The sequence below is a fragment of the Anser anser genome (genome assembly GCF_964211835.1).
Source record: "Anser anser genome assembly, chromosome: 3".
Lineage (NCBI taxonomy): Eukaryota > Metazoa > Chordata > Aves > Anseriformes > Anatidae > Anser > Anser anser.
In genome coordinates, this window is record NC_139722.1 from 56,219,579 (window position 1) to 56,238,337 (window position 18,759).

Genomic DNA, 18,759 nt, shown 5'->3' on the forward strand with positions numbered 1-18,759 from the left:
TCTAGATGATATAGTATTAAAAGAAGAGAGGGAAAAATAAGAGAAAAATGACTTTAATGTACCAACTCTAATGTGAATGCTTTTGTTTTTGGCAACTAAAAATTGTCTGAAATGCAGAAAATGCTGCATTGCACCTTTTCCATACATCAAGTTTATGGTCATATACTGAAACATGCCCATTTTTAGCTTTAGTACTAGGCACATAACGTCATAGATGAATCTCATACAGCTTCAATCCCATGAAAACTAGAGAGATCTGCTCTTAGCTGGTTAAAAATACTACAAATGAAGAAAGATGTGTTCCTCTCACAGCTGATTCATATCAGCTCTCAGATATTTATTGCAGAATAGGTGAACTGTCATCAGGGGTTACTAGTCTCCCTTCATTGACCACAGACTTAACATTGACTGAACTACTGACTTAGACTGGACACCTGAAAAACCAGAGATAAGGTTAAGTAGGATAAATCACATCCAAACAAAGTGTCCTTTGAATGATACAGTTTTGTATTCGCTCTGAACTTTAGCTGTTCTTTTGTATAGCAGCTCATCTTCACTATGACCTACTGGGAAAGAAGAAATACAGCCTCAGAACTTAAGAAGGTTCACAGTATTTTTAGATTTATTCTCATAATGTCTAGAGTAAAAGAAATCCGTAATACAGTTTTTGTTATTGTTTTTTGCTGGCTTGTTTTTCATTCATATATAGCTCTAAAAAATAGAATAGCTGCAGGTACAAAAGTTATTCCATTTACAGGAATCTTAAATAAGAGAACTTCACTTCTAGGTGTTGCTGCTGCTCAACATTCCTGAATGTTGTTTCACCGGGGTTCATGAAAGTTTTACTATCAAAGTGAGATCTGGATTATCAAAAGTAAATTTAATGTAGCCCTCCATTTTCGAAGAGATTTGAAAATATACCATAGTAGTAAATATCAGAATGCAACAGTTTTGACAAAAGCACCTCAAATATGGTTTGAAAGCTGGTTAACTTCAAAGGAACATGTAGTTTCTTGGCATTTCAGAATTTATTGATATACAAAGAAAAATATTAAGGATATACATTAACATGGAACCATAGCACACAGGGAATGAACATTGCCTCAATCAAGATCAGTGACAGAGGTGTTACTCCTGACAGGTGTTTATCTAACATTTCTTTTAAAATTCTGAAAATTCTCTGGAGTCTATTACTTTTGCAATGATTAATTATATTTACAACCACAAAGTTCTTCCTAATGTTAAATCAAAACTCTTAAGTATTCTTATTTTTTTCCAGTGGTTGGACTGTAGAAAGAGAATCTAATCCAATCTTTAATTCTGCAGTGAGAGGAGTATGTATATTTTCTTCTTTTTAGCCTCTCACATTGGAATTTTAGTCAGCAACCAGAATTACAGTTGTCAAAGTATTATAAAATATAGACCAGAAGAGATGGTGGCTACTTCTCAGGAAAAAAAAAAAAAAAAAAGACTCATTCTATATGACTATTTGTTTCATGAGGAGAATACCTAGTATTGTTACATATGAGGTTATGCATTTGTACAACACAAAGGCAGAAGTGTTAATCCCAGGGCTGTGGTTTGCAAGAAAATTTAATGGTAAAAGGATGATGAGCAGTTTTCTATTCTGTCATGAGTGATTGACAGGAGCAGGCAATGGAACGAATGTTTCATACATTCTTACAGCAAGCTAAGGCAGGAGCTGTGGGAATAGAAAAAGTTTTACTGGTGTGATATCAGGCTGCACACATCTCTTCCTATAGCTTAGAAAGAAGCTGCTTCATTGTCTCATGGGATATTAACAATCTTTATTTTTCTTTAACAATGAAAGAACAGAAGTGTTATCTAATATTTGTTCCCGTGGGGGAAAAAAAAAAATCATTTTAAACATCTGAAGATGCCTTTGGACATATTAAAGGAGCAGAAAAGAGCGAAATTAATTAACTTTGGTATGAACAGTTGGTTTTCTGCCAGGCACAGTGATGAGATCTGGGGCTTTCTGTTTTCCTTTCTTGTACCTGAGAGAGTATAATAGAAATTATTGTCCATTGAAATTGGACAAGGGTATAGAACTCATTACACTATTTGCGCAATCCCACATCTTTTTTATTTTTTAAATTAAACAATCTTAGCAGTGACAGCTTTGCTTTTGTCAAGTTTCAGTTTAAGACAAGCATTAACACAGTAATATATAGTGGACTTTTGATAGTTAAAGACAAGATGCTTTTTTACATGAATGATAATTGTCATATTATGAGCCCTGAATCAATATATAGCAAATGACGTTTACTAATAAAGATAAGGAATAGAGGACCCAGCCTAGAAGAGCTTGTGAGCACACTGCCTGGGTGCCCTGCTTGTCACAAGCTGTGGGTAGCTATCCTGAGTCTGACAAACTAATGTAGCAAATGACTCCCAGTCTCCATATATATGATGAGCCCTGCCTTTATAATTATTTTAAATCCTTATCTTGCGGGTGATGAATTACTTGCCTGTGAGCAGTTCAGTCCCCAGGAAGAGTCAAGATTTCCAGCATATCACAGAAGCAAGCCTTCCTTGTCCAGTAGTTATCTAGCACTTGATCATAATTTTTCCAAAAAAGCACCAGGAAAAAAAAATCACTCTGCAGAGAGGCAATTTTTGCTTCCCCAGAAGAATTAACAGTCAAAGTGATTGGTGATGACGTTTGTCCATCAACAGAGGATCGTGGAGACAGCTTGATGTATTTGGGTGCTTGCCAGACATGGAGAGGTAAGGAAGAGAGAATGCTAATTTTTCAGAGGGTCAGCAGCTTCAGTTGTATAGCTGTAGGTTAATGATGGCTAGGACAATTGATTTGATCAGGGACTGATAGCCATCAAAGCTATTTAAAAAATATGTATATATAACAAAATGAAATACAGCCTGTTTGTGTTTTTTTAAGGGAAACAAATTGAATACCCTGTTCATAAAACTGAACAGGAACATGGTACATCCAAAGATATTTCCTCAAAAATACTTGCAAAATTCAATGGTACTGTCCCAAGGATGAATAGAAAGTGCTGAAGGTTACCAAAACTTAATTTTGTAGCAGTGGCTTGGAGTCATTTCTTGGGTGATTCCTTGAGTTCCATAACATCCAAGGAGCACAGGGCCTAATGTTCCTCCAGCCTTGTCTTTGCTCTCATCTACTTTCACTGTCCTCTTGCCTTCCATTGCTTCCTAGGGTGGTGTATGCCTTCCCTCATTTCTTCTAGAGTAAGGAGAGATCCCATTAGCTCATTTGCAGTCATGATTGTGCCATCAAGCTCTCATTTTCATGTATGTGATATTACACCTCACAGTTTATCTCCAGACCTCTTTCTCACAGGTCTAAAATTGGCTTCATAAACAGACATTAGTTTGGATACTTTGGAAGGCTTTCATCAAAAAAAAGTCTGTTTAAAAACTTTAAAATAAGGTAATTCAGCTATTTTAATAGCTGGAGGTGCACATCTAATATCAGCTTAGCTCTTGTCCTAGGTAAACATCACATTACACCAAAATTAAAAGCTTTATAGCTTTCCCATTATTTCCTCTGCTAAAGAACTTCACTGAAGGGGTTTATGCAGATCTGTGCCACTTGCAGGTCTGCCTGGTAGGCAAAATATGATTTTCAGGGTCACATACAACAATAAATGGGCATAGCTTCATTGATATCCACGGGAAAACACTGATGTAAAATAAAACACTAAAATAATGTACTAAAATAATTTTAGTTGTTTTGGAGAAAAGGGGAGACTGAAGACTGGGACCTCCTATAAATACAGACAGCATGGGAGAAAGAGAGCACTTAATCTAGAAATTTCTCTTCAATTTGTCCAAAGTGTTGCACTTTAAACTGTAGTGCTTCATTCCAGCTTGAGTTATTGGACTTGATATAAAAGGCTACAGCATTAAATATAGGGGATTTTTGTGGCTTTACATTCCAAGAATTTACATATGTGTGCTGAGGGAAAGCACTTAGTGTTCTGCATGTGCATGCCAACAGGAATACATGTGCCTTGCTGCATCCACACACACACAGACATTTCTTCTCATCAGTCTTTGCGTGTTATTTTCACAATGGCCATGAAAGTTATGTCCTCAGATTGTACTTTTCAAGTGATTGGTATTTGAGCCATCAAAAGGTTAGATGCCATCCCTAGTGCGTAAAACAATCATTTCTGACATCTCAGAAGACAACATTTATGTTACATGATTCTGGATTTAAGTATCCACTGTTATTATTTACAAACAACCTTGAAATTTTACGGAAATACTGGAGAAGGTCTTCCAGTCTATTACTCAGTGATCTTACTAAAAGTATCAAAGAGCCCCCCAATTTAATTTTAATCATATTTTTAAAATTAAAAGTTTTGGTTAAGATCAGCATATAACAAATAAAAGAAGAAAAAAAATGAACAGAAGTGGCTGATTTAAAATCAAATGCAAAACTTGCTCATAGTGATAGTTCTGTAAGCCTAAAACACTCAGCTCCATTCTATAACTAGGCTTTTGCATCTTAGCCAATGATTTAATTTTTATAGCACATTGGTATTAGAGAATGAATGTTAAATAATGGCTTTAACACTCCAAAAAATATGCATGTACCTAAACAGAAGTAGAGAATAGTACATTCCTGGAAGCAAAAGACTTGTAATGGTTGCACAGTGTATAAACTCTCATAGCATTCTCAATATAAAGGATGAAAGATGTCAAGTGGGGTCATACTCAGACCTTGATAACTGCTCTATTGTTAAAATTTCTTTTCACAGAATTTATGATGTCAACTAAATTGCAGAAACCCTTTTCAGTGGAGTGTGCCAGTCACTACTGTCCATGATACAGCTATTTACAAACTAATATATTTGTAAAACACCCCTGCGACCAAAGTGAATAGGACTCTCATACTTCATCTGACAATATTTCTGCCTTTGGTTACATTGATTTATAAATCACACTGATTCTAACCCAATGAAACTATACGACATGAACAGCACTGCTATAAACTGAAAGTGGCTAGACATTTTTTTTCCTTAAATCATTAGGTTACAGGCAAATTATAAGCATGCTGTTGATTTTATTTTTTGGAAGCTGAAGCACCCAGATGTTTCATTTTCATTGTCATTTAGCATTTAATAACCTCACTGTCATTGGTATTAATCTTACAAGTACATTTTCTGCTTTGGGTTAGAAAATGTGAAAGTGTTCTGGTACATCAGGTTTCTCTTCTATTTTTTTGGAGAAGTTTCCAAAATGAGTAGCTAAACGACCAGTCAGTTAAAAAAGTGGATTCAGGGTTGGATCCAAATATCCTTAAAGTCTACAGAATTCTAGTAATATCAATAGCCATATTACTTATGCCCAGAGATGATGCATAAGTTGGCAAGGCACTCATGGGAAAACACACTTGACAATTAACTAAAAAGGAAAATTTATCTGATTTAAATAGTTATATAGGATCCTAAAATATTTTTAGAAAAAAACAGGTATTTTTATTAGCTTTTATCTTAATTTCTACTTTTTTTTTTGTTATTATATTTCCTTGTGAATTTGAAAAGGTTGGTGGTATTTGACTGACCACTCCAGCTTCCTTGTTCTAGTTTATTAATGATCTGTCAGAGAACATGTTGTCATTTTAACTGAAATGTCAGTGGCAGGTATGCAAGGATTGTATATCTAGGTTTTCACTCACATATGCACGTATATTACAGCAGAACACTGTATTGACTTCCACATTCTAAAAAACCTCCAAGCAGTAGTGATTTACACAGGTTTTCGCAAACCAGACTTACACCCATTCACATCAAGGTCAAGGAGAGAACAAAGAGAATCAGTTTTGAGAAAGGGTGGCCGTATCTCTTTGACAGGAAGATACGATACTTAGGCATATGGAACATTCTCATCAAGTTGTCTTCATGTTGCCTTTTTATTCACTGAAATGCTATAGCTAAGCTGTAATTTAACAGCATGATACCGAAGGCTACCTCTTTGCATTGTTCAACTTCTGAAAGAAAGAAAAGCATGGAAAGTGGGTTGCACAATAAATGTGCATTTATATCTTTGTCATTCAGCTGGAAAGTGTGTTGGAATATTAATGTCAGCAGCTTTATGTTTCCATTTCCTTAACAGGGCCAAAAATGAGAAGACCTTCATTTTGTAGTTCCCCTCAGTTTATAGAGAAGTTGTTTAAGTGTTTCTGTTTACCCTTTGCAATAATTACATTTTTTCTCTTTGGTGATTTCGTTTCAAAGAATGTTTGCTTTTTCTGCTAGCAGGATCTTAGCATGGGGTAGATGGGAGAATAATTATATTTGTGAGCAAAATTAAGCACAAAAATGAGGAAAGTTAAAATTACAAAAGCAAATATCACAGCTTTTGATCAGGCAAAATAAAATTGTGTTCTACAAATTTTACTCATTTCTGTCATAAAAAGAGACAAGACAATAAAGAAAATTTCTAAGACATATTTACAGCAATAACTAATACAGTCCCTAAGGCATGAGTACTGCAGAACAGATTGTTGTTGTGTGAATTTTTGTATTACAAACAAGGAGCACACACAAAATCCATAAACCAAGAAAATAAGCTCAAATGGTCATGTTCATTCACTAAGGCTAAGACTTCTGCTTTGAGAGGTATACTCTATAGAGTGAGGTTTTACCCCTAGGTGAATATGATTCCTTATCTGTTCTGCAATTTGGGAATTTTGGAGAATTTCACTCAGGATAAATAGACGATATGAAAGCTGGATATCTGTTGACATTTACAGGTGTAAAAAGTCAAATGTACTTCAAATTTTTATTTGCCTTTGTGTTTCTTCTTTCTGGAAAACTATAAAGCAGCAGAAATATCACTGTCTTCAGCAGATTTTTTTTTTTTTTTAAATGCATATTCATAGTCATAGGTAGTTCCTTCCTGGGAACCCTTATATTTCCTCTTTTTTTGTTAGTTATCAACTGTACCATACCATTCTCCTCCCGACAGAGTTCACATTATCCTTTTTTTTTTTTCCTTCCAAAATCTTGAGTCCTTGGTAAGAAGTGCTAGGAGTGGTATGTAACTGTGAACAGTCAGCGGCTGACTCTATCTTAAGTCCAAAGCTGCTTAAGCAACCAGTGCTCCCCCTAAGGGAGTAAGTCTTTTACTTGTTTCTCATTGTACTGAGTGGATTATATAGTGGCATGCTGGAGTGGAAATAAAGCATTAGGTAAAACAGGAAAGGGAAGATACTCAGGTACTATTCTGAGTGCTTATGCCCTGGCAGATAAAGACATCCCGCTGAAACTGGGCTTGCTGCACTTCTGTTCTGTTGTATTAAAGCAAAGTTATTCATATATATATACACTATATATATATTATATATATATAATATATATATTACTTTGCTTTAATCCAAAAGATTATTTTATATATATATATATATTATTTATATATATATATATATATTTTTTTTCCTGCAGGGAATTTTGCATCTAAACTGGGCTACACAAGTAGTAAATGACAGTGCAGAAAAAAAAGCTAGTGGTGTATTTCTAGGGTTTGGGATTGACAGGATAAAACTTTGCAGTGATTTACAAATGTACACTTATGTATGTTCTATCTTACGTTCTAAGCGGAGATCCTGAATGTGGGACAAATAGCAATTTGTTGCCATTCTGCAATGATTAGTAGGAGTACGAGGTGTATAGATCTGTGTAATAACTAGCTGTGGTGGGCCACCCTTGTCTAACAGCCAATCTCATACTCACCTTCACTGTCAACCTCAGAAAGGTGGGTGAAGAAAACTGGAAATATACTGTTCCTTTTTACTTCAGCAGGATTTTTGCATCTCAGAGAAAGGTGCGCATTTTTGACAAGTGCAGATTAGAACTGGGAGAGGAGTTTCATCTCATAAAACATTGATCCACCTATACAACTCTCTTGCTGAGCAATAAACCTACGATTTGTGAAGAATCACCAAACTCCATGGAGCACAGGGCCCTCATACCTGAATACAAAGCTCCACAATTGCAGCCATGCTCTCTTCAGGCCATAGTCTGGTTCGTGTATCAGCTCATATATCTTAGACAAGCTATAGTTCCTGTAAGGTGTGAAAGAAATCTCGTAATTTTTGCTCTCACAGTTTCTTGTTAGTCAAAATCATCTTGAACACAGATTAGTTATAGGAGAATGCAGTTTTGCTTTCATTGGTTTTATAGTAATATTTGAAGTAAACACCTTGATGAACATATGTGATTTTGGTACACCTGAAGCTCTGTCTTGAATGACTGCAACTAACTTGCCTTTTGTCTGTCAGAGTATAATCCACAAACAAAGTATGTAGAAAGTCTAGCTAATTATTGCAAAAAGCCCATTAGGAATGAATAAAATGCAGAATGATTCATTTTCCAGACTAACTGTAACTACTGCTATCATCATATTCAGAAGATTTGTAAAAACTTAGTAGGGATAAAAAAATTACATATATAAACCCTTACCATCCATATTTGGATTAACAGAAAAACATCCTACAGTCACTGAAACATGGTTTATAGTCTTTATTTTCCAAAACAGATAACAATCATCATATGATTTTGCAATACTCCAGCCTAATTTGAGTAAAGCCATGCAATTCAAGTAATTCTTTTTAAGGTCACGTGAATTTAAATGCTTGCCACTTCAAGAGCAGAACTGTTTTCCCTGTTCTTTAAGGCAGTTAGACTGAGATTAGGAAACAAAAATAATTGTGTAATTTTTTACTACTTATTCAATGATGTTCAATTTATACTTCCAAACCATTCTGATACATAACTGAAACATTACAGGAATGATAAATGGAACATATTCTTGTCATCTCTCAACTCAAATGAGAAAGAAGGATTAAAGCTAACTATAATGCACAGAAATTATTTAGGTAAAAGAAGTTGAAAAGAATAAAAGCTTATAGTATATTAAAATCTTGTCTTGATTATTGAAATTGGATAAAGTCCTGAATTAAATTAACTGATTTTCACAAAGTTATAATCTCATTTTAAGACAGCTTTCACTGTAAAAACCTAAGGCAATAACATCCTTAATAATATATAAAAAATCACAAATTAGGAAGGAAAAAAAGCCACTAGAAATACAAAAAGGCCTACTGAAAGAAAAGATTGACATTTTATCATGAAGTATTCTCTGCTGGCAGCTCTATATCCCTGTACTTGTCTCCAGAACAGATTTCACAGGTGAGAGTGGAGGCATTCACCATGAACATTTTTACCTGCAATGTGTTCCAATGTGGGAAAATCTACTCCTAGGGCAAGATCTGTTCCTACCTTTTTCCAGAAGCTGCTTGTTGTAAATACAGATTTTGCAGCAAAGGAGATATACATACAATATGAGACTGCATTTCAGTTCACAGAAGGCCATGATCAGGAATCAGAGAGTACCAGCCTGACCGAGCAGTGTAAGAGCACAGCTTTCTGAATTGCATTAGCCTGTCAAGGACTCAATTGTTTGAAACACACGTGAGTCAATTATTTGATTAAGATAAGAATGGGTCAGCAAGGAGAGAGGATGTGGAAAAGCATTGTTTATTGGAACAATGCTAAAACTAAAAGAGCAATATATAGTTACTGTTGTGATCAGAATCTACAAGCAACCAGGTTGTACAAAGAGCATCATGCTGTTTCACCTGGTAACTATGAGACTAAAATCACCACTGTACCTTTCACAGATTAAATGCAAAAGTATAGCAAAGGAATACAAACTAATAACAGCTCTCAAAAATGCACGATTATTTACAGTGCCAGACAACTGAGATGCTAATTTTCAGTTACATGTCATCACGTCTTTAATGTCATCCCATCTCCTTCTTAAGGTAACTAATCCATTATTTCTACAGAAATGAACAAAGGTTGAAGATTGGCATTTCTACTTCCAGTTCTCATCCTTCTAATAGCTCAGAAACCCTTTCTAGGTGGAAGGGTTTCATCTAGTAATATCAGCTACCCACATTATTGCATATGCTTCTGCTTTTATTTATTGTTCTTTTCTCTCACTTATTGGAGAGTGTATCAAGTTGGCATGTTTGTTTATTGGAAATTTGGATTGGTTTAGTTTTATGAGTGACACTTCACATCATAGTTTTTCATATGACATTATAAAAGCAAATAGTTGGCTGGTATATTCTCCATTCTAATGGTCTGCTGCAAATCAAAGTCAATCTGATTTACCCGCAGGAAAAAAAAAATAAAGTAGAGTTACTAAAATTGATTTTTGTTGTTTCATGGGACCTTCGTAAAATGCTGTTTTTCCTTATCTTTGTCATGTTGTTTCACTTTCTTTGCTCAGTTTGGGCTTTAGAAAGTGACCTGCTTGTACTTCACCAGCAGACAGGACAAATACACCATGCTTTTAACTGCTTCAGGTTAAATAGAAATATTCATCATTAATATGACTTGATGAGTCAACTTACTGATTGAGCTGCTGAGAGCATGTGTGAGCTTCAGACTACACTGGTCAATGAGACATAAAAATAGCACCAATTGCAGAGCGCATTTTCATGACTTAGTGAGGCTTTTTCCTCTCAGCAATTTGACTGAACATTAAGAAGAAGTGATTTAGGATTGCAGGTAGTCTTGCAATCTTGCTGATATAAGAGCTACATTCAACCTCTCACTCCCTAGATAAGATTAAATGGAAAACAGACTCACTTTAATGCTGAACAGGTAAAGAAAAACAAGAGCAAAAGAGGCAGGAAATCACACACACACACTTGCTCACACGCAATCAGGCCAACTCATTGCTAGCATTGCAGGCTTTCCACGAGAAACAGGGCACTTTTACATTTCTACCTTTGTCTACACAGCCCATTACTGTTTCTTTTGCCTCTGCCCCATGGAAACTTTTCCAGGTGCATGTATCCAAGTGGATCACATTCATGCAATGACAAGTACCACCCTAAGTACTGTGGACCTCAGCAGAAAAGATAAAGTGCAAATGTGAGTGATCCAGTAACTCAGTCTCTCTACTGTCCTGGTTTTCTCGTCTTTCTCTTGGAAGTCTTTGAGTGAATCTTTTCTTCTTTGTCTGAAGGGGGATTAGTGGGAAACTGCAGTCCAAATCCATTAGGTCCATTTATGAAGACACATTGAAAGTAGCGGACAGGAGCTAAGAAGAGAACAAAGAAAAGATGTTTAATATTTATGGCTTCCAGACTAGGACCATGAGTCACTCTTGTGTTCTTCCAGAGAACAACAGTGTAATTTCATTCCCATTAGTTGAGTTTACAACAGCACAAATCCATAGTGTATCACAAGGCAGGTTCCACGTGTCAACAAGATTTTAGCTAAAAGGCTCAATGTGACATCTTTGTAGCACAAGATTAGAAGCTGTTGACAATTTAGCACTTAAATACATTATTCCACTCCACAGATATAGGCTTACTTTTCCCAGAATATTTGCATTCTGGGATAGCTGAGTGTAAACACCTGAAAGCCACACATATATCTTCTGATTTTGTATTTCACAGCCTCTTTCAGATACACTGAGGTGTTCCAGTAGTACTCACATGTAATAGTGATAATGACATATTTTATTAGGGTTCAAATGAATAACGTTTTGTTCTGAAAGGGAGGATCATAAGTGGCACTGCCTATTTCCTAGTCGTTCACAATCAGGCAGATTTTATCCGATTTGTAACCTAATTTGTTACAGAAGCTGAGTTCACTCTGAGATTAATGCTGACAAGATTTTAAGAGGTAACTATTAGTCCAGTACATGTTTGAGAAAATGATTGGAGGTATGCTGGCATCTGAAAAAAAGTAGTTGTAATGCAGTTGATTTTCTGATGCCTATTTCTTTTCTCTGTTGTTCATTCCACATAAAATAAATAAATAAAATAAAATAAAAATTAACTGTTCATTGTGACAGGTCTAATCTGAGATGGACTCCAAGGTTCCTCTGTTTTATGAACTCAGGAGCAGCATTTATTTGTTGACTGCCAAGTCACAATAAATGGTGGAACATGGAGCAGTGTGTCAGAAATGTTGGTATATTCATATACGGGCAGTTATATTTGCCTCTGTGGTTTTCTTGCCTGACTCGTGCAAAGGTTAAACCCTTGTTATTTAAAAGGCACACTTGAAAATAGTGTTGGAAATCAGATCTTTCTGAAAATGACTTACTGCATTGCTACTAAATCTAAGAATGGAAACAATTTTTTCCCTCAGATTTTCAGTGGTCTTCTGTGAGGTGAATGTGGGGTTTCTCTTAAAAAGAGATGAAACAAATATGAAACAGATCCCATGATTAATGCTCTCAGCCAAAATATAACTACCAAGGTTCAAATGTAAGGTCTGACAAGCCAAGGACCAGGCACTTGGTGTGGATCAGCTACATCCTCTACCTTTGGTCACTTTATGGTATCACTGGGGCAATAGCAGGAAGTTTCTGGGATACATAATAGTTAAAACAAAAGGGCTTATTCCATCCTTGAACTAAGGTATTTTTCCTAAATAAAATTAATTAAAAACAGTATATTGCCACAAAAAAGCTATGATTAAAACCAATCTTTTCCTACTAAAATGCTCTGCCAGAGATTTCTCAATGAGGTTCATTAAGAAAAAAGAAAAAGCTAGACTAAAATTGACTACCAGGGGGTGCCAATTTGATAAAGAGAAATACCTTATAGGAAGAAAGTTGCCAACTTAAAACTCACCTTTCTCTTTTTAAATGGAAAGTATTTCTGCATATTCCTTTAATGGATATAAAAGTAAAAATAAAAAAATATATACATAATTCAAAAACTAGTTCTCTCTTTTTTTGTGAAGAAGGCAAGTTGGGCATCATGCACTTGCTAGCCCCATTAAATGCCAATAAATACTTTATTCAAGGACAGTAGAAATAATTTAAAAAATACCTGTATTTTGCATGCAGTCAGAATACAAAACGTTAGCTCTCTTTCCTTCATATATTCATAAAGTCCTGATACATATTAGGTCTCTTACAAGGAGCATTTTAAACATGGTTATACATCTCATAATTATAACATGTCTGGTGCCACAACATATTCTAAAGATGTTATCTGATCATTATTCAAATTTGCCAGTAGTACTGGCTGCTGCAACCATTTCACTTGGAAAACTGGCTTACAGTCTACTGTTAAAAGGTGTTACATTCATGGAGGGAAAGGGCAAATTTTCAGATTTTTGCAACTTGGTCTACAGCCACAGACTAAATAGGCCATAATACTAAATTTGAAAAATAGGAATAGAAACATACTTTATTTTTTTTGAAAAACAACAAAAAAAACTTTTTCTTTTTTTAAACTTATTTGGAATGTGTAATTCTAAAGATCACCTCTGATTGTGTTATTCCTGAGATACCTGTAGTGTTTGTAAAACAAGCCATTTTGTTTGGTTAAAATATACTCATGTCGAGTGCAACATTTTGAAGTGACATTCAAATGTTAATATAAATGTTTATATAAACCGTTACTTATCACATCTTCAGGAAATATTTCAGGAAATATTAAGATAATATATGCTAAAGGAGAAACTAAAGAGAGATAGGGACAGTAGTCATGCCTTTTATTCTTTGCCTGATACTTCCTTTCATAAAACTATAATTTCATTTACTTAATTTGTTGTCATATTTAAATACCCGTGATGAAATTTTCAGTGTTGAAATTAGTTTCAGACTTTTTTTTTTTTTTTGGTAGAAAACTCATAAGAACAATTTAGATATCTGAAGGGAAAAAAAAAACTAGGAAAAAAACACAGTTGTTTTCTTTGTAATAAAATTATTTTATTTAAAAAGTATCACTATCATATGATATTACAGGGGAAAAGTTGACGGCAGAATCATATGATATTACAATTACAGGGGAAAAGTTGATGGCAGAAGACATCTAACTTTTGTGTCAAAATTGACACAACTGAAATGGAAAGCTGTGACTTGTCAAGCAAAAACTTGGCCTGACTGTCATGGTCAGAGACTAACACTAGTCTAGCAAAATGCCTGGGCCAAATCATTCCTGGGCTGACTGGAAGCCAAAATAGAGGATGTATAATATGGCCAAAGAGCATGAGGAGAAAAAATGGACTTAGCTGGATCAAGAGATTCTGGACAAAGGGATGGAAAGCAATAGGGGAAACGTGTGACAAGAAGGGAGGGACGAGCTGGAGATTGTGATAGATGGAAAACAAAACAACAACAGTAAGAGTTTGTGGAGAAACTGAGACTGGGGAAGCCTGAAGAGAGGAAATAAAACTACATAAGCACTGCAAATTGAACTGGAATTAAAACAAGTGGGCTAGAAAAGGCAGAGTGGTATAAGACTTTTTTTTAGGATAAGGAGGAAGAAAAAAATCACACTTTTTCCAGGAAAAAAGAGAGTAAGGAGTACAAGCTTTTAAAACCTATAAATACTACAGTATACTTCCTTCCAAAACCAGTCTTTTAGACAATAGCTCTGCTGTCAGATAACAGTCAAAACCACTGACAACATACTTTGTCCCTCTTCATGACTGCACATTTTAAGGATGACAATGTTTTAACTTTGAATTTTTTTTTTCCTTTAATGCAAATGACAGGAGCCCTTCGGTTCTGCATAGGCTGTGATACTGGCTTCAACTCTAAGACAGACAGAGTTCTCTTCACTATGGAATGAGCGAAGCAGTGAGAGTAATTAAGCTCTAGGAGGTTTCTCTTAGTTTCTAAGGAATAGGCAAGGGTACACCCAATAAGAAATTTAGCTGTAACAACTTTTCACTGGAGAAATTTTTTTTTGATAGAAAGGAGAGATATAGGTTCTTAAGTTCTGGTTTAACAACAAAAACAATTAAAAAATCAAACTCCACAAATGAATTAATTAAAACTCTTTTAAAAACTCGTTTTTGACTGTTTCATTTTGAGGAGGTATATGTCAAAATAAGCAATTTTTTTTTTCATCAGTACTAAGCAGACCATAGAAGAGGATTTAAATATCCAAATATCCAAAAGAAACATTATAAGTAACAAGTGATAGCTGAAACAAAAATTTCAAAACTCTAACTTTTGACTTTAAAAACATTTAAAAGAAACTTTTCTATTTCGTTGTTGTTTTTATGTTTTGTTTTAAATCTACAGGTATTCCTGAAAATTATTGTTTTAATTTTTAGCTGAAATGTCATTGTAATTCATCTGAAATTTATTTCACTCTAAAACGAAAAGCGCTTTTTTTTTTTTTTTTTGTTTCTGAGTTAGACAAACTAAGGCATGATGCTTTATGGATTTATCCTAAGACAATGTTTATACATGAGTAAACGAAGTAGATTGATTTGCTAAAAGAGCTATCTATTTTGCTAAATCATATACTATGTGAGATTTAGGAGATACCGTTATGGGAGTACATGATTTGGCAAACAAGAAGCTATTCTTCTGAATGCAGGTATTGGAAGAAACATTTTCAGTTTTTGGATGCTAAAAAACTGTTAAGAAAGTCTGTTTTTCAAACTGACTTTATCAGATTGCTTATTGATTCTCCCAGTACAAAACAACTCATTTATAAAAGTAAATTTCATCAGCATGCTTTCTGTATCTTTTAAATTTTACCTAATCAAGCAACAAGTGTTGAAGAAGACATACTGTAAGTGTTGTATTTTTTTTTTAAGTTTTCTGGTATTTTTTTTTTTTTTTGGCTGATGAGGTTCACACTCTGCAAACTGAATAGTCTGTGGCATATTAACATATGTGGCAATTTAGCATATTGTTAAGCATATAAATCAAAGTCAATCAACTGCATAGTAATCTATACAGGAGGAAATGGTTTCAGAATGATGTTTTTTGCTATGTGATTTTCCACTATTTCTATTTAATGTTTTCCTTCTTAGGCTGCTTTATCATGCCAACCAGAGCTGCAAAACATGCAGATAAAAACTTCATTCAAACAAATACCAACATTTTTGGAACTGTGTCTGTATCAAAATCTGTGACATTGTTATGATACAAACCATAGCCAGGAGAACAAATTGAATTTTGGCATGCAAATAAGACTACAAATGAATCCCATTCTGCTTTTGTAATTCTCACATTCAATGTGAATGCAAAATGTGTCTTTTAAGCTGAAAAGGGTTCTCACTTCTCATATCTTCAGGGCAAATGTTACCAAAAAAAGATGAAGAGTAGGAACAAAACGTGGTTTAACACTAGAAGTCTTTTCTCAGTTTAGTACAGGAAAAAAAAAAAAAAAAGTCTTATATATAGCCTTATGTTTTTGTTTAGGATGTAATTTATGAGAATTCATATAATTACTGAAATTTCCTTTATGAGCATTACTGAGGAAATAAAACAAACAAACAAAAAGTAAATGCTGCCTGGAAAAGTCTAGAAATGTTTATTTGACAAATTATAGCTAATTCTGTTATATAAAGACACCTGATACCTAAAAATAATTTGTTTTTGGAAGGTTGGAGAAGTGAGAAGTGTGTATTTTGCTTCTTTGCTTTTACTTTAGTGGAAAGAAAATACTTTTTTTTTTTTTTTTTTTCCCTCATGAAAAGAGAGAAAACTTTTAAAATAATTTTTGCCTAGTTGGAAGTCAGTTGGAAATGAGAACAGCCAAGATGAGTTCTAGAAAGCCTAGAAACAACCAAACAAATTAAAAAATGTACCCAGGGTTTGTGTGAAGCTGTTCAGGGCCGGTCAAGAGAAAATGTAAAGTACATGATATAGATATTCAATAAATTATACAAATATTCCATGGAACTTATGTGTGTTCTTACTTTCTAAGTGTCTATATCTCACACTGAAAGACGGTTTCAAGAAATGTGAGGAATCTTGCCATGAGCACTGTCCTGGTGCTTTCAGTTCTTCAGCAAAAAGGGGAAAATGACCTGGGTGTCATGGTCGAGGCCTTTCCTCATTCAAGAGATGCTCCAGTCCTTTTATCATTTCCATGATCCTTTGCTAGACTCTATCCAGTGGAGCCACTTTTCTCTTGTATTGGGGAACCCAGAACTGGGCCCAGCACTCTAGATGTGCCCTTGCTAGCGCTGAGTATGGAGGGGAAGGGTCATAGAATCATAGAATCAATAAGGTTGGAAAAGACCTCCAAGATCATCTGGTCTAACTGTCCCCCTAACACCAATATTGCCCACCAAACCATGCCCCTAAGTACCACATCCAACCTCACCTTAGACACTCCCAGGTGACTCCGCCCTGGGCAGCCTGTTCCAATGCCTAACCACTCTTTCTGAGAAGAAATTTCTCCTAATTTCAAACCTGAACCTCCCCTAGCACAACTTGAGGCATTTCCTCTTGTCCTATCACTAGTTACCTGCAAGAAGAGACTGACCCCCAGCTCCCCACATCTTCTTTTCAGGTAGTTGTAGAGAGCAATAAGTCTCCCCTGAGCCTCCTCTTCTCCAGACTAAACAAACCCAGTGTCCTCAGCCGCTTCTCACATGACTTGTGTTCCAGGACATTCACCGGCTTTGTAGCCCTTCTTTGGACATGCTCCAGGGCCTCAATGACTTTTCTGTAGTGAGGGGCCCAAAGCTGAACACAGTACTCGAGGTGCAGCCTCACCAGAGCAGAGTACAGGGAGGCGATCACCCCTGTGGTCCTGCTGGCTATACTATTCCTGATACAGGAATTCTATACGATTCTATACTAATTCTATATTCTATTCTAGTCTGTACTATATATACTATTCTATATTCTATTCTATTCTGTACTATTCTATATTAATTCTATACTACTCCTGGGGCACAGTGCTGGCTCATGTTCAGTCAAGCATTGACCAGCACCCCCAGATCCTTTTCCTCTGCACAGCTTTTGAGCCACTCTGCTCCAAGCCTGTAGCGCTGCATAGGGTTGTTGTGGCCAAAGTGCAGCACCCAGCACTTAGCCATATTGAACTTCATCCCTTGGGCCTCTGCCCATCAATCCAACGTGTCCAGGTCCCTTTGCAGGGCCTTCCTACCCTCCAGCAGATCAAAACTACTCCCCAACTTGGTGTCATCCACAAAGTTACAGAGGGTGCACTCAATTCCCTCATCCAAGTCATCAATAAAGATATAAAAGAGGATAGGCCCCAACTCTGACTCCTGGGGAACACCACTCATGAGATCCCCTCCCTTGAAAAGCTAGCAAGCCCCCCTCCTAATGCAAACCAGGATACCAGGAGCCCTCCTCGCAGCAAAGGCACATTGCTCACCCACGTTCAGCTTTTCTACCAGGACTCCCAGGTCTACTCTGCAAAGCTGCTTTCCAGCCAGGTGGCCCACAGCCAAAACTGGTGCCTTGGGTTATTCCTCCCCAGGTGCAAGACCTTGCACTTTCACTTGTTGAACTTCAAGAGGTTCCTGTCAGTTTATTTCTCTGGTCTGTCAAGGTTCCTCTGGATGACAGCAGGACTCTGGTGTATTCACCACTCCTCCCAGTTTTGTATCATCAAGATTGCTGGCAGTACAATCTGCCCAATCATCAAGATCATTAACGAAGACATTAAATAAGATTGGATCCTGTACTCACCCTCTGACACCTGCATAAAACCCAGAAAATCAGCAGGATTGTGAGGCCCCACCCTCATGGTCAGTATTCATACTAAAAATCAAGATTAATTGATTTTTTTTTTGCTTCTGCCCCGTGAGAGGTCTCTGTCTTTCCTGAGCTCACCTTAGGACACCTGCATTATGCTTTCACAGGTGTACCACCCCTGTCAAACTGCCCACCCGATGCTGTCCCCTGAGTGGGGTACACTGCTAGCTAGTCTCCAACTGGACTTTGAGCCACTGATCACCACCCCCT

The 18,759-nt window shown here is 36.0% G+C and overlaps 1 protein-coding gene across 3 annotated transcripts in view; it reads right to left on the minus strand.

Annotated features, from left to right (window-relative positions):
- Positions 1-8,527: 8,527 nt before the first annotated feature.
- TRDN (triadin) overlaps positions 8,528-18,759 on the minus strand; it is a 245,164-nt gene continuing 234,932 nt past the window's right edge. For all 3 annotated transcript variants that reach the window (XM_083830645.1, XM_083830644.1, XM_083830643.1), the window contains one exon: positions 8,528-11,136. In XM_083830645.1, the coding sequence (XP_083686771.1) occupies positions 10,994-11,136 (143 nt within the window). In that variant the 3' untranslated portion in view covers positions 8,528-10,993. The remainder of the gene's footprint in view (positions 11,137-18,759) is intronic.